This window comes from Monodelphis domestica, chromosome 7, assembly GCF_027887165.1.
Source record: "Monodelphis domestica isolate mMonDom1 chromosome 7, mMonDom1.pri, whole genome shotgun sequence".
Classification (NCBI taxonomy): domain Eukaryota; kingdom Metazoa; phylum Chordata; class Mammalia; order Didelphimorphia; family Didelphidae; genus Monodelphis; species Monodelphis domestica.
In genome coordinates, this window is record NC_077233.1 from 67,700,711 (window position 1) to 67,713,645 (window position 12,935).

At 35.9% G+C, this 12,935-nt stretch overlaps 1 protein-coding gene across 23 annotated transcripts in view; it reads right to left on the reverse strand.

The window, feature by feature from the left end:
* WNK2 (WNK lysine deficient protein kinase 2) overlaps window positions 1–12,935 on the reverse strand; it is a 242,174-nt gene that overhangs the window by 119,337 nt on the left and 109,902 nt on the right. For all 23 annotated transcript variants that reach the window (XM_056804805.1, XM_056804815.1, XM_056804814.1 and 20 more), the window contains exon 5: window positions 4,718–4,875. In XM_056804805.1, the coding sequence (XP_056660783.1) occupies window positions 4,718–4,875 (158 nt within the window). The remainder of the gene's footprint in view (window positions 1–4,717; window positions 4,876–12,935) is intronic.

Genomic DNA, 12,935 nt, shown 5'->3' on the forward strand with positions numbered 1-12,935 from the left:
GTCAAAAACAAAATTCTGACAATGTAACAGCATGTTATCTTGATAAGAAATCAAAGCGAGATCTAAAGAAATCAATAGTAATTAAGTCCAATAAGATTAAGATTTTTGAAGAATCTTGTACAAAAGATAAATGCAGGGCACATAACCAAAGAATGAATTAAAAAAGGAGGTTCAAATTCCTATGAGATGTATTAGAAAGCTAAAAAACAAAAATGAGCTTAGACTTGTGAAGAAATGCTAACAAAAGGAGCTCTTAAAGGAGTGTTTGAAGAAGTATCAACACTAAGTAAGGGAAGGCCTACTATTTTAGGTGAGAGAAAAACCTCTAAAAAGGAAGAGTACAATAAGCTGGGTTAGGAAATTGAAGCCTGAGATAGTCTAAAGAAGAGTAAGGGCCCATCCCAAATTCTTTAAATTATTTGAAGTCCAAAGTCCCCCTGAATTCAGAGTATTAGAAGAACTTGAAGATAGGAAAATAGAGCTACCAGAGCTTTTTGAGAAAGCACTGAGAACAGACACCAGAAAACTAAAGACAAACAAATATAATTAAAACTTTAAAGAGCAGAGGGAAGGGAGAGGTGAAGGTAAATTCTAAAAATTATAATATGGGGCAAAGGTCCAGGAAAAAAAAATATATATTTTGCATGTGTGTGTATTAAGATTTATAAAGTACTTAGAAGAGAAAATGATGATCACTAGGAGCCAGCATTGGTTCATGAAGAAAAAGTTATGCCAAACTAACGTTATTTCCTTCTTTTCAACCCCATCTTACTTGGAGTAGTAAAGGATGGGAAATATACAGATGAACTGAATTTCATTTCAATGTCAAAAAATTTTCAGCCAATATTTAAACAGGAAGAAGAAATATGGCTCAGATAACAATAAAGTGACATGGATTTGTAGCTAAACAATCAAATTTGTGGCCATATTTTATGAAGGACAAAAAGCTTGAATGTATTAAAAGAAAAGTAAATACAATGGTTAAAATGCTTTAGTGTATATTGGTAAAGGAGCTGGGATGCTTAACCTAGAGAAGAGCTAACCTAGAGCAAACATCTAAAGTATTTTAACATTGTCACAATGGAAGAAGAAAGATTTATTCTGCTTATCCCCAGAGAAAAGAACTAAGAACGAGAAAGGTATGAATCTATTAAGAGACAGATCAAGGTCTGATGTCAGGAAAAACTTGCAAACAATCAGTGCTAGCCATAAGTCAAATAGGCTGTCATGAAAGAGGTTGAATTTCTCCTCATGAGAGGTCAGCAAGCAAAGTCTGTACATTGTAACAATTTTTTTCCCAAGAATATATTAGACTAAAGGATCACTGATGTTCCTTCTTTGAATTATTGAGATTTTGCTATGACACATTTATTCAATAATTATCCAGCCCTGGATGGGATGGCTAATATGTTGGCTTGCAGAAGCCCAAGTCCAGTTCTCTAAACACTTTATCAGAAATTTTAGGGATAACATGTACAAACATGTGCACACACACACAATTTTACTGACAAAGTGTGGTGGGAAATGAGGGATAAAAACTAACAAGTTGAAATTAACAGGGACAAATAAGTTCTACAACTAGGGAAAAAGAATAAATTTCATAAATCCACAATGGGGAATATGTAACCTAACAAACAGTTGGTTATAAACTCAAAATGGGCCAAAAGGGTGAACTATTAACAACAACAACAAAAAAAAAAACCAAAACAAACAACAAAACTTATCATGATCATAGGTTATATTTATAGTATATTTTCCAAATCATAGAAACTAACAGCAGAATCACTGTTCCAAAGGCAATCAATAAGGATAAAACTCTGTAATACTACAAGACTCCTTTTGGGGACAATGGCAATAGGAGATGGACTTGCCTGGAATGAGTCTATGGGCTTGTGAAGGTGTGGAAGGAAGCACCTCAAACTTCCTGTTATAATTATTCTTGCTAATTAGGCATTAAAATCATTAGTACAATAAGAACAGAGTCCGGACACCCCTCCACCCAATTCTGGCTCTTGGAAATAGTCTAAATATACTCTGTACTGGTCATTCTAGATCTAAAATATGGATGCTTCATTCTGTAGTCAACATTTCAAGGATAGTGAAAAGCCAGAATATGTCTGGAGGAAGGTGGGCAGAACAATGATGTGATTTGAAATCATGTCATGATAAGGGAACTGGATATATATGGTTCAGACTTGGTATGAAAATGACATATTACAGTTGTCTTTAAATGTGAAAGGTTGTCACTCTGTGTAATTCCAGAAGTTGGAACTATAATGTCTAGATATTAGGAGACAGGAAGTCTCCCAATACAATGAAGAATTTCTGACCAGAGCTGTCCCAAAATGGAAAGAATTATTTCATGAAATAGGACATTTGGCACCATAGAAAATGTTCAAGCAGAGGATAAAGGGTCACCTGTTAGTATATGGTAGTGGGAATTAGCACACTGGTTCCCAAGTCAGATTTGAAGACTAAAGTTTTTGAAAGTTTTGAGCCTGGTTCTATAAATACTTTATTACAAATTTCAGTGACATCCCACACGACATAGGAATCCAATTTGTTAAATTTCATTACTTATTAACATTCCTTCATGTATCACAGAGCTCAAATCTCAGAAGGCCATTTCAAGAGAAGTGTGCTTTTTCAGGAATAAATTTGGACTATTTGTACTTTTAAGGCCAAAGTGTTTAACCACTTGCATATCACTGTGGCACTGACCATCCAAAACAAACTCAAACAAACCAAAACTCCACAATACATAGGTTATGTCATTTTGCAAGTAGTAGATTATTATTTCAACAAATAACACCACTATCTCCCATTTACAGAATATTCTATAATTTATGTATTGTATGATTGAAAATCTGTTACCCTAAAAAAGAACTACCTATCCCAAGAGCCCACTGACTTCCTGTCATTACGTACTTCCTGTAGACAGAGGATAAAGGGCGTGGATTTTGGAGGCTCTTCCTCTCTGATATAGAATCAGCAGTGATGGTGGTGAGTGGGGATGGCTAAAATGGCTAACCAGCCATTGGCATGTGGTCTTTATTTTGTATCTTCTTTATTCCTTGATTTCTAATGATCATTAATAAATCTTTTAAAATATAATATTATTATTGAGATTTAATTTTAACTTTTACAGTATCTCATTTGATCTTTGCAACAGTGCTGAGGTAAGCAGAGATTATACACATTTTATAGATGAAGAAATGAAGGCTGGAAAGCAGTTAAGTAAATGTCCAATGTCACACAGTCATGAAGTGATCCAACTGGGTTGGGGGCTTTCAGTCTCAGTGCAGGGCTCTCTCCACTATAAAATTCTGATTCTTGAGGTATCTAAAGCACTTTTCTAGGAATCATATAAGGTAAAAAGATGTCGAAGTCAATATTCCTTCCCACCCCCCCCAGGAGTTTCCAATCCAGAAAAAATATAATGTGCACAAATGAATACAGGACAAATTAGGGTAAATACCATGTGAAAGCTATAGCCAAGCACTGTACAATTTCCAAACATGAGATATTGTCTCTTAAATAATTAAGGAAGGCATCTTGGAAGCAGTGAGATTTGAGTCAGAATTTAAAAGAGGAATAGAATTTCAGCAGATAAAAAGGGATTTGGTGAAAAAGCATTGGTTCAGATTAGGGATTTCAATTTCAAATGCAATCCTTGACTCCTTTGCAAAACCAACGTATAAAAACTAAAGAGGTAGTTGGGTGGCTCAGTGGCGAGAGTTCCAGGTCTGGATTCTGGAGGACTCGAGTTCAAATCTGGTCTCAGATACTTCCTAGCTGCAACCCTGGGCAAGTCATAACCCCAAGTGCCTAGTCTTTGCCTTTGGGTCTTAAGAGTTATGAGAAAGTAATTTATACTTTCAAGATCTAGTTCTCAAATTGGCAAAAGAACTGAACTCTAATCTTATCCTTAATGAAGGATCCTACATGGGTTATGATTAGACCATAATGAACAAATTCCTCAATATCAGATTTATAAAAACAACTGCTATAAATACTGCTTGTAGAGAGATAAGAGAAGTGCTAACTTCAGAAACACAGTGCTTTATGTCTAATGTAAGCACTGTTTTTCTCATTTTAAAACCTCTATGATTTGGGGCTACTTAGACCTTTCCACAGAATTCAAGAGAAGGTCCAAACATTAGCCCAAAAGTAATTCAAAGAAAACTGGGATGTTGTTAGAAAGTGGTATTCCAACCTCAGAATAAAAAAAAAAGTTTAAATCTTAATGGTAGATTCTCACCTAGCTTTTTATTTTTTACTCATTTGAATGAGTATGGAGGAATTTACCTTGGAGAAGAGGAAGGCAGGCATCAGGGGTAAGAGTAAATTACATGAGCATTTGATCTGCCTTTTTATAAAGTATTAGTACTCCTTTAAGTGAATGTGGTAGAACTATCTGGTAGTATTGCTAAGGGTTATAAAGAATTGTTTGACCAGCTGAAGTCCTCCAGTTAGAGCAAAAAGTTCCATCAATAAGAAAACATGAATGAACATTCCTTGTATCAGCTGGTCTTGAAACCAACACCATGGGATGTACCAACCCTGCTGTGACTTACTGGGTTTGGGTTTTGTTTTTTAAAGAAGGGGAAAGGATATTTCTACTTCTGATAGGACAGTTATGCACACAACAATTTGGCGAGGAGAAGAGAGAACCTTTGTAAAAGAAACTGGAGATGGGACCTTGGAACAGACTTACACAAGTGACCTTCCGATAGATCTGGGCAGCGTTCTGGCATTCTGAGTAGGGATATTCTGAGGTAGCCATTTCCAACATACACATTCCAAAGGCATAGACATCAACGGATTCATCATAGTGCTCTTCATACATCTCTGGGGCCATAAACTCTGGGGTTCCTGGGCACAAAAAAAGAGAAATATAAAAGTTAGCTAACCCAAGTATCAGCCTCAAATCAGAAAAAGGAAGGTTTCTACACTAAATTTTTTTTTGACAGTCTGAAAAACATCTAATACTCAGAATTCAGTGAGCAAAAAAGAAAAATCTTTTAAATATAGAATTGCAAAGTTGTAAAAGACCAACTGCTAGTGACTTCCCCTCTAAGATTACCTCTTAGGATTCTGTATATATCTTGTACAAGCCTGATTTTTAACATGTCTCCCTCTTTAGAATGTAAGCTCTTTGAGGACAGTGACTGTTTTGTGGGGTTGTGAGCATTCCTTTTTATCTAGAGTACTTAGCATGCCACAAGTAAATAGGCCTTTGTTGACTGACCACATAAATGACTTTACAGACCCATTAGTAAGTAATAGCTTACTAATCTAACTGGTGCTAAGCCAGAATTCCTTCTACAGGTATACCCTAGGAAGATATATCCAGCCTTTGCTTAGAAAAATGAGCTGTAGGGAGGTGATAACTACCATATCCTGAGAAAGCTAAAAAGAACCCAGGATTAGGTTAAGCACATATTACAAACATTATGTTTATACATATTACTTGAGAATGAAAATTTAATAAAATTAAGAGTGTCATCACCAAATTATGATGATTTAAGAACTATAAGACTCCAATTTGTTAAGTGCAAAAGATGCCACAATAAAGAAATAAGACAATGTGGGGGAAAACTTCATAGCAATTTCTCTAAAAAAGTCTGAATTTCTCAAATATACAGAGAACCAAGGCAAATTTATAAGAATACAAAAAATTTCCCAAATGATAAATGGTCAAAGGATATTCACTGAGTTTTCAGAGTAAGAAAAATCAAAACAATCTAGTCATATAAAATGCTCTAAATCACCATTAATTAGAGAAATGCAAATAACAACATTGAAGTACTACCTCATACCTAACAGATTGGCTAACATAACAGAAAAGGAAAATGGCAAATGTTGGAGGGGATGTGGAAAGATTGGGACACTAATACACGGTTGGTGAAGTTTTGAACTGATCCAACCATGCTGAAAGACAACTTGGAACTATACCCAATGTGCTAAAAACTGTAACCAAGCAATACAATCACTAAATCTGAATGCAAATGAGACCAAAGAAAAAGGGAAAGGACCTGTATTTACAAAAATATTTATAGAAATTCTTTTTGTGGTGGCAAATAGTTGGAAATTTATTGGATGCCCATGAATTGGGGAATGGCTGGACTAATCGTGATATATGATTGTAATGGAATGCTATTGTGTTATAAAAATGATGAGCAAGATGATTTCAGAAAACTAGGAAGACTTACATAAGCTGATGCAAAGTGAAGTGAGCAGAACCAGAACACTGCACACAGTAAAAGCAATTATTGTATGATGATCAACTGTAGTGACAACTCTTCTCAGCAACACAATATTCCAAGATGGATTTGTGATAAAAAAATGCTATCTCTAGAGAGAACTGATCTGTATGCAAACGGATGCATACTTTTTCTTTCTTTCTCTTATTTTTTTTGAGGGGCGAGGGCGTCCTGTGTTTTCTTTTGCAACATTGCCAATACGCAAATATATTCTGCATAATTGCACAAACATAATCAATATCAAACTGTTTACCTGTTCAAGGAGGGAGATTTAGAACTGAAATCTTTTTTTAAAAGTTAAACTTTTTTTTTACATGTAATTAAGAAAAATACAAAATAATAATTTTTTTTAATGTGGTATGAGATGTCTACAGGAAACCAAATCTGAAATGTTCAAATCTTGGATTAGCATTTGTGATACAGAATAGGCCCCAAGGAGAGAGACTTGGGTTTGGCTTAGTGATTTGGGAATCAATTACATAGAGATAATAATTAAACCTACGAGTACTCATCAAATTAGTAATTAAGAATATAGAGAAATGGTTAGTCAACAAGCATTTATTAAGGACTTAGAAGAGGGCTCAGGACAGAGTTGTGAGACACACCCACAGTTAAGAGGATCCAATAAAGAAGGAGGCACAGGAAGACAGGTATAGGAGTCAGTCTAAGAGAAAACCTAGAAGAAAAAAGCTTACAGAAGAGATAAGTACTTTTAGGAAATGGTGATCAGCAGTTTCAAATACTGCACAGAGATTATGAAGATAAGGATTAGGACAAGGTCTTTGCAAATAAGAAATAATTGATACCTTTGAAGAGAACAGTTTCAATTTAGGGAAGAAGTCAAAGAAAAAGAAATTAAAAACCTACAATTTCAGGAACATCTAGATAGAATAGTTGATAGAAAAAACGCCCAGCTTGAAGTCAGGAGGTCCTGGGTTCAAATGTGAACTTCCTAGCTATGTGATCCCAAGCAAGTGACTTAACTCCAATTGCCTAGCCCTTACCCATCTTCTACCTTAGAATAGATTCTAAGACAGAAGGTAAGGGCTTAAGGGGGAGAAAAACCTTAACTATCAGAAGGAAGGCAGTGCCCTCACTGGGAAGAAGGAAATTCACGAGCATTTGGAATATAATTAAACCCTATCAATGTTTTCTTTTTATGTTCTTTTCATTCTTCTTTCCTGCAGAAAAATGAAAAGTGCTTATATATGGGTTTACTTACCCAAGTGTTATAATAATTTTACATTCAAAAATTTTTTTCAGAGAAGGAAATATTGCTGGAATGAAAATTTGGTCATATAAACATCACTCACATTTCATGGAAAACCAGGATGGGACATAACTTGGTTAATAGTATCAAATTTAGATCCTTAACACCAATGATCCCTCTTCTCATTCCTTTCCAGTTCTCAATAACCCATGGCACTATGACTTGAAAAGGAACACTGAGCTTAAACCAAATTTAATTTGCCTTTTTGTCCCCTAGGTCTGTCATTTGACTACTTAACAAGGTGTTTCAGGTTGGGTCATAAAACTAAGTCCATATAAAAAAAAACACATAAGAAAATGACCTAGAAAGTAACCTAATTTGACCCTGGAGCCCCACTATGCAGGCTTAGAAGCATCTGCTCACAATTTAATGACCACTTAACCCCTTTTAAGTGTCCTTGCATTCTAAGATCAGCAACAGCATAAAAGGAGTCTGGAGACAGGCCTGTCTCTCAGTTCTGATAGCAGCATAATGTTTTTTGGAGAACCACACCACCTTCAGCCACTGCCTTTTTTGAACCCAGGGTCCTCTTGAGCTAATGATCATCACTACCAGTAGGAAGGATCATCACTAAGTAGGAAGACATCAAAAGGTAGAATGTTTATTTGTAAAAAGATTTTTGCCCACCAAAGAGGAAAGACTACATAGGGAGGGATTTTATAGAGCAGGTAAGAGTTAAAAGCATCTAGAAGCACTAAACTGTGAGTCAGGAGACTTGACTCTGATTTTTTTCCTCTGTTATTAATTCACTATGTGATCTTGAGCATCTCTGGGCCTCAGTTTCTCAATATCCACATAATGAGGGGGTTTGGGAGAGAAGCACTCTCTAGTCCTTTATAGTTTTAAGCTTCTCTGAGTGTATGACTAAGTGCAGGGGCGGAAAGAAGCAAGGCAAGATTTGATGAGTAAGAGAATATAGCACATGAATACAGAATAATGCTAATTAAATTCAATAAAGAAGGAAGTTTTAGCAGTTACAAAAAAAGGAAGTGCTCACTTTCCTGAAACTCAAAGTACCCTTGTCCCAAGAGCTATAATTTAAAAAAAAATTTTATTTAAAAAAAATTTCATACTAACACAATTCTTCTGTCTGCTACATGCCTATAGTGATTGTATCTTGACTGGCAGTTCTATAAATTGATAATAAAGGCAGCAATGGATGAAAGGAATCAACAAAGACTTTATTTTAGCCTTCAACTTCAATTTATTCAATTAGCTTTCATTGAGTGCTCCCATGTCGCCTGGTACAACATGGGCTACCACTCCCATGCTTCAAGCAGCTTCTCAAGGTTTCAGACAGCATATCAAAATTGCTTACAGCTAGACTTGCAAAGTTGTAAAATGTTTTTTAGTTATTAGCATGGCTCTGTTTAGACTTATCAAGCAGTAGAAAGAGCATTACTTTTCATTCAAAGGATGAAAGAAGTAAAGGGCAACAGTCCTTATTCACCAAAATCGCAGACTCTCTGATTTGGAAGGAACTTCAGAAGTCATCAAATACAAATATACTTGACCAAGAATCTTCCATACAACACCAACAAACGTTTATCTCACAACACAAAGACTTGCTAGGACAGCCGTTTTGACTCTTAGCCTATTCTAATTGTCCGAACTTTTTTCTTACACTGAGTCAAGATCTACCTTCTTGTAACATATGCCCAATGTTTCCAGTTCTACCCTTGAAGCAAAAGCAGAAGAATTCTCCTAAAAGATAACCTTTCAAATACATGAAGACAGCTATCATGTCCCCACTATATATTTTCTTCTTTAAACATTCCCATTCTCTTGCAACCAATATTTATCCTCAAGAACAATGATTAGTTCTTTTGAGTGCCATGCTACACTGCTGAAGATAACATAAAAGTCCACTAAAATTCATGAATCTATTGCACAAGGATCCATCACATGTAATTGATTTAAGTTGATTTGTGGAGCTGAGTTTTTGAAACTAAGTGTAGGAGACATCATGCCTAGGGCTGGGGCTTGTCTCGCTGTATTCTCTCTTGGTCAAAACACATCTGGAGAACTGTTAATTCTCCATGCCATACTTTAGAATGGATGTTGGTCAGCTTTACACAACCAGAAGAGTGTGACCTAGAGGATGAAGATCTTATCATACAAGAGTTAGTTGAAAGAACTAGGAATATTAAACTAGAAAATATAAGCCTCATGGGGAGGACGGGGAGGTGAGACAGAGTATCTATTCTGATGTATCTGGTTACTTGTTAAATGAAAGAGAGATTGGACATACTAGATCCCAGAGGGCACAGAATAACAGTAGTATATAGAGGTTTCAAAGAGGCAGATTTGGGCTTTCATGTATTAACAAATGTCCTAACAAGTTTCTGCATGAAACTCCAAATTGCTAATATTCTTCCCTTCCAAACTACTTTGTATGTATGTCTATATATATATGTGCACATATTTGTATAAAACTTCTTGTCTACTACAAGTAGAATGTAAACTCAAGGATGAGTAAGGTTGTTTCAGTATTTGCACATGGATTTCCAACACCTGACATAGCTGCCTGGCAAGAGAAGGTGCTTAATACTTGTGGGTTGATTGACATCTAAAAGGGAGATTGGCTACCTCTAAAATTAGTGAGTTCTTGCTCGCTAGAACTTTATAAGCTGTGTCTGGATTACCACTTGTCACATATATTGTAGAGTAGGTCTTTGGTTAGATAACAGTTGGCCTAAATGGCCTCTGAGGTTCCTTGAAACATAGATTTCCTGATTCTGACAAGATTTGTTTCTAGCAAATTTCATTTTTCTGGCTTCTGCCTGTCTTTCTAAGCCTGGCCTGCCAAGTCTGTTTGGAATTTTGACCCAATCACATAGAACTATCCCTCAAATAATCACTGAAGGGACTGAAAAAGCAAGTGCACAGAATTTCAAAGTTGGAATAGACTTCAGAGGCTAGTTCAGCCTGAACTTAAAACAAGAATCCTATCTAAAGATATTGAATATCATCCACCATTTGCCAGAAGCCCTCCAATCAAGGGAGAATACATTTATTTCCACTTTTGGACAACTCTTCTCATTTTCCAATCCTAAGCAATGCCAATGCTTTTTTGAGTACATAATAAATTGACAGCCAAAATTCCCAAATGCTATAAACAGTTTTGCTTCTTGAATAGATCTAGTGGGAAAAGAGTGAGCATAGCATATATTCAAATCAATGAGCATTTATTATATGGTTTCAAGCTGTGTTTTCATTCTGTCTCATATTTAGAAACAGAATTGGGCATTAGGCAGCAGATTCTACTATGTACAAGCTGCTCTAAGGGAGTAAACAGGCGCCTTTGTGTCAACACTTTTAGGTCACTTGGGTGCCAATGATGTCTATGAAACAACCATTTACAAAGTGATCCCTTGGTAACCTATAACAAGCTGATGTGGCTTCTCGGAATATCTCATCTTGCCCTAGTGACCAGCATTTGTATGGGTGAAAACCATATTCATTAAAAAAAGTTTGAGCTCATTACTGATGAATGGACTCTATCTTTATACTAATAAAAATGTCTGAAAACAAATGCAGCCAGGTTGTCTATGGCATGATCTGATTTTTCCAAGATGCTTTACAAGCCCACTCCTGGAGTCTCAAAATATCTTGTGAAATAAGAAATGTAAAGCTCACTGAATCTGAATAATAGATTAGGAAGATGATTCCTCAAGAGGAAATGACTTCCCTAAAGTCTCACAGAAATGACACAGCAGAAGTAGAAGTCTATGCCAGGTCATGTCTCTAAACCCAGTGATTTTCCAAGACAGCTGTTGTGTCAAATGCAAAAGAAGCAATTACTTTCAGCAAATGTTTATTCTGCTTATCAAATACACAGATAGCTTCTTCAAAATCTTAGTACATGAACTACTCTATAAAATCTGTTCACAAAAGTGTATAACTCAATATGTGAGTGTGAATCACATGATGCTATTAGGGGATAAAAGCATGAGGTGTAGAAGCAGATAGAGTGCTGGACCTGAAGGTAGGAAATCGCACGTTCAAATCCTGCCTCACACACATACTAGCTGGGAAAGTCACTTTACCTTGTTTGTCTCAGTTTACTTATCTGTAAATGCTCTGGAGAAAAGAAATGGCAAACCACTCCAGTATCTTTGCCAAGAAAACTCCAAATGGGGTCTCAAGGAGTCAGATATGACTGAAACAACTGAACCACAAATTAGGGGATAGTGTATCTAGGACCAAGGAAGCACACTGGTATTCCTGGGAATTAGAACAAAAAAGTGAAAAGATGTTTCTCAGCTCCCATTGGTCAGTTTTGAAAAGATCAATTAGCTTATTCTGGCAAAATCATATGGAAAAACCTCAAGTCAATCACTTTTCATAAGATCATACATTCAGAAACAGAAGTGTAATACACTATATGTGTATTACAGTTTAGCGTTTCCCTTATCTATCTCCAACCTAATTCTGCAGATGAAGAAAATAATCCTTGAAGAGAAATTTGCCCAAAGTCAGGCTCCTTGCCTTTAATATCTTCTTATTCCATCTCATCATCTACATAGCTTTCAACATGGCTCCAATTTTGTATCCTCTACAACATAATCCAAACTAAGATTCAAATTCTACTAGCTCTTTGAAGAACTAGCTGTGTGACCTTGGGGAAGTTCCTTAAAATCTCCAGCCCTAGCATAATCATTGAAAACCTGGGGTTAGCCCCACACCACAGCAAGGCAATGGCCAAAGATTTTTTGCAGCCTTCATAAACAAATATGTATGCCTAAATATATAGCTAAGTATCAGACAGTGTCTTATGCCTTAGTTGTTTTGTATTTATCTCTTTATTGATCTCCCCAACTAACATGGAATTTCCTTGTGAGCCATTTTCTTAAACCCTTTTCTGTAATTTAAAGCTTATTTCAAAACTATATAGATTTCAGGCACTCAAAAAAAAAAAAGACTAATTGACTTGCTATAGAAATTAAGTTACCTGGTAATATTTTAAAAAATACATGTAAGTTCCAGGCTATCTCACTCCCACCTTCCTGCCTCCTTTCCTTTGAGAAGGCAATTTGATATAGATATACATGTGCAGTCATGCAAAACACTTCCATGTTAGTCATATTGTAAAAGAAAACAGACTAGTAACCCCCTCCCCGAAGAAAAAGAAAGTTTTGAAAAAGGAAGCTATGATCTTCCTTCAGATTTTATCAGTTCTTTCTCTAGAGATGGAGAGAGATCCTATGTCCTTCAGAATTGTCTTGGATCATTATACTGCTAAGAATCGTTGTCATTCACAGTTGTTTATGGAACAAAATTGTTCTTATTGTATACAAAGTACTCCTGGTTCGGCTCACTTAATTTTGTGCTAAACAGTTATTGTAAGTCTTTAGAGGTTTTTCTGAAACCATCCCGGTCATCATTTCCTACAGCAC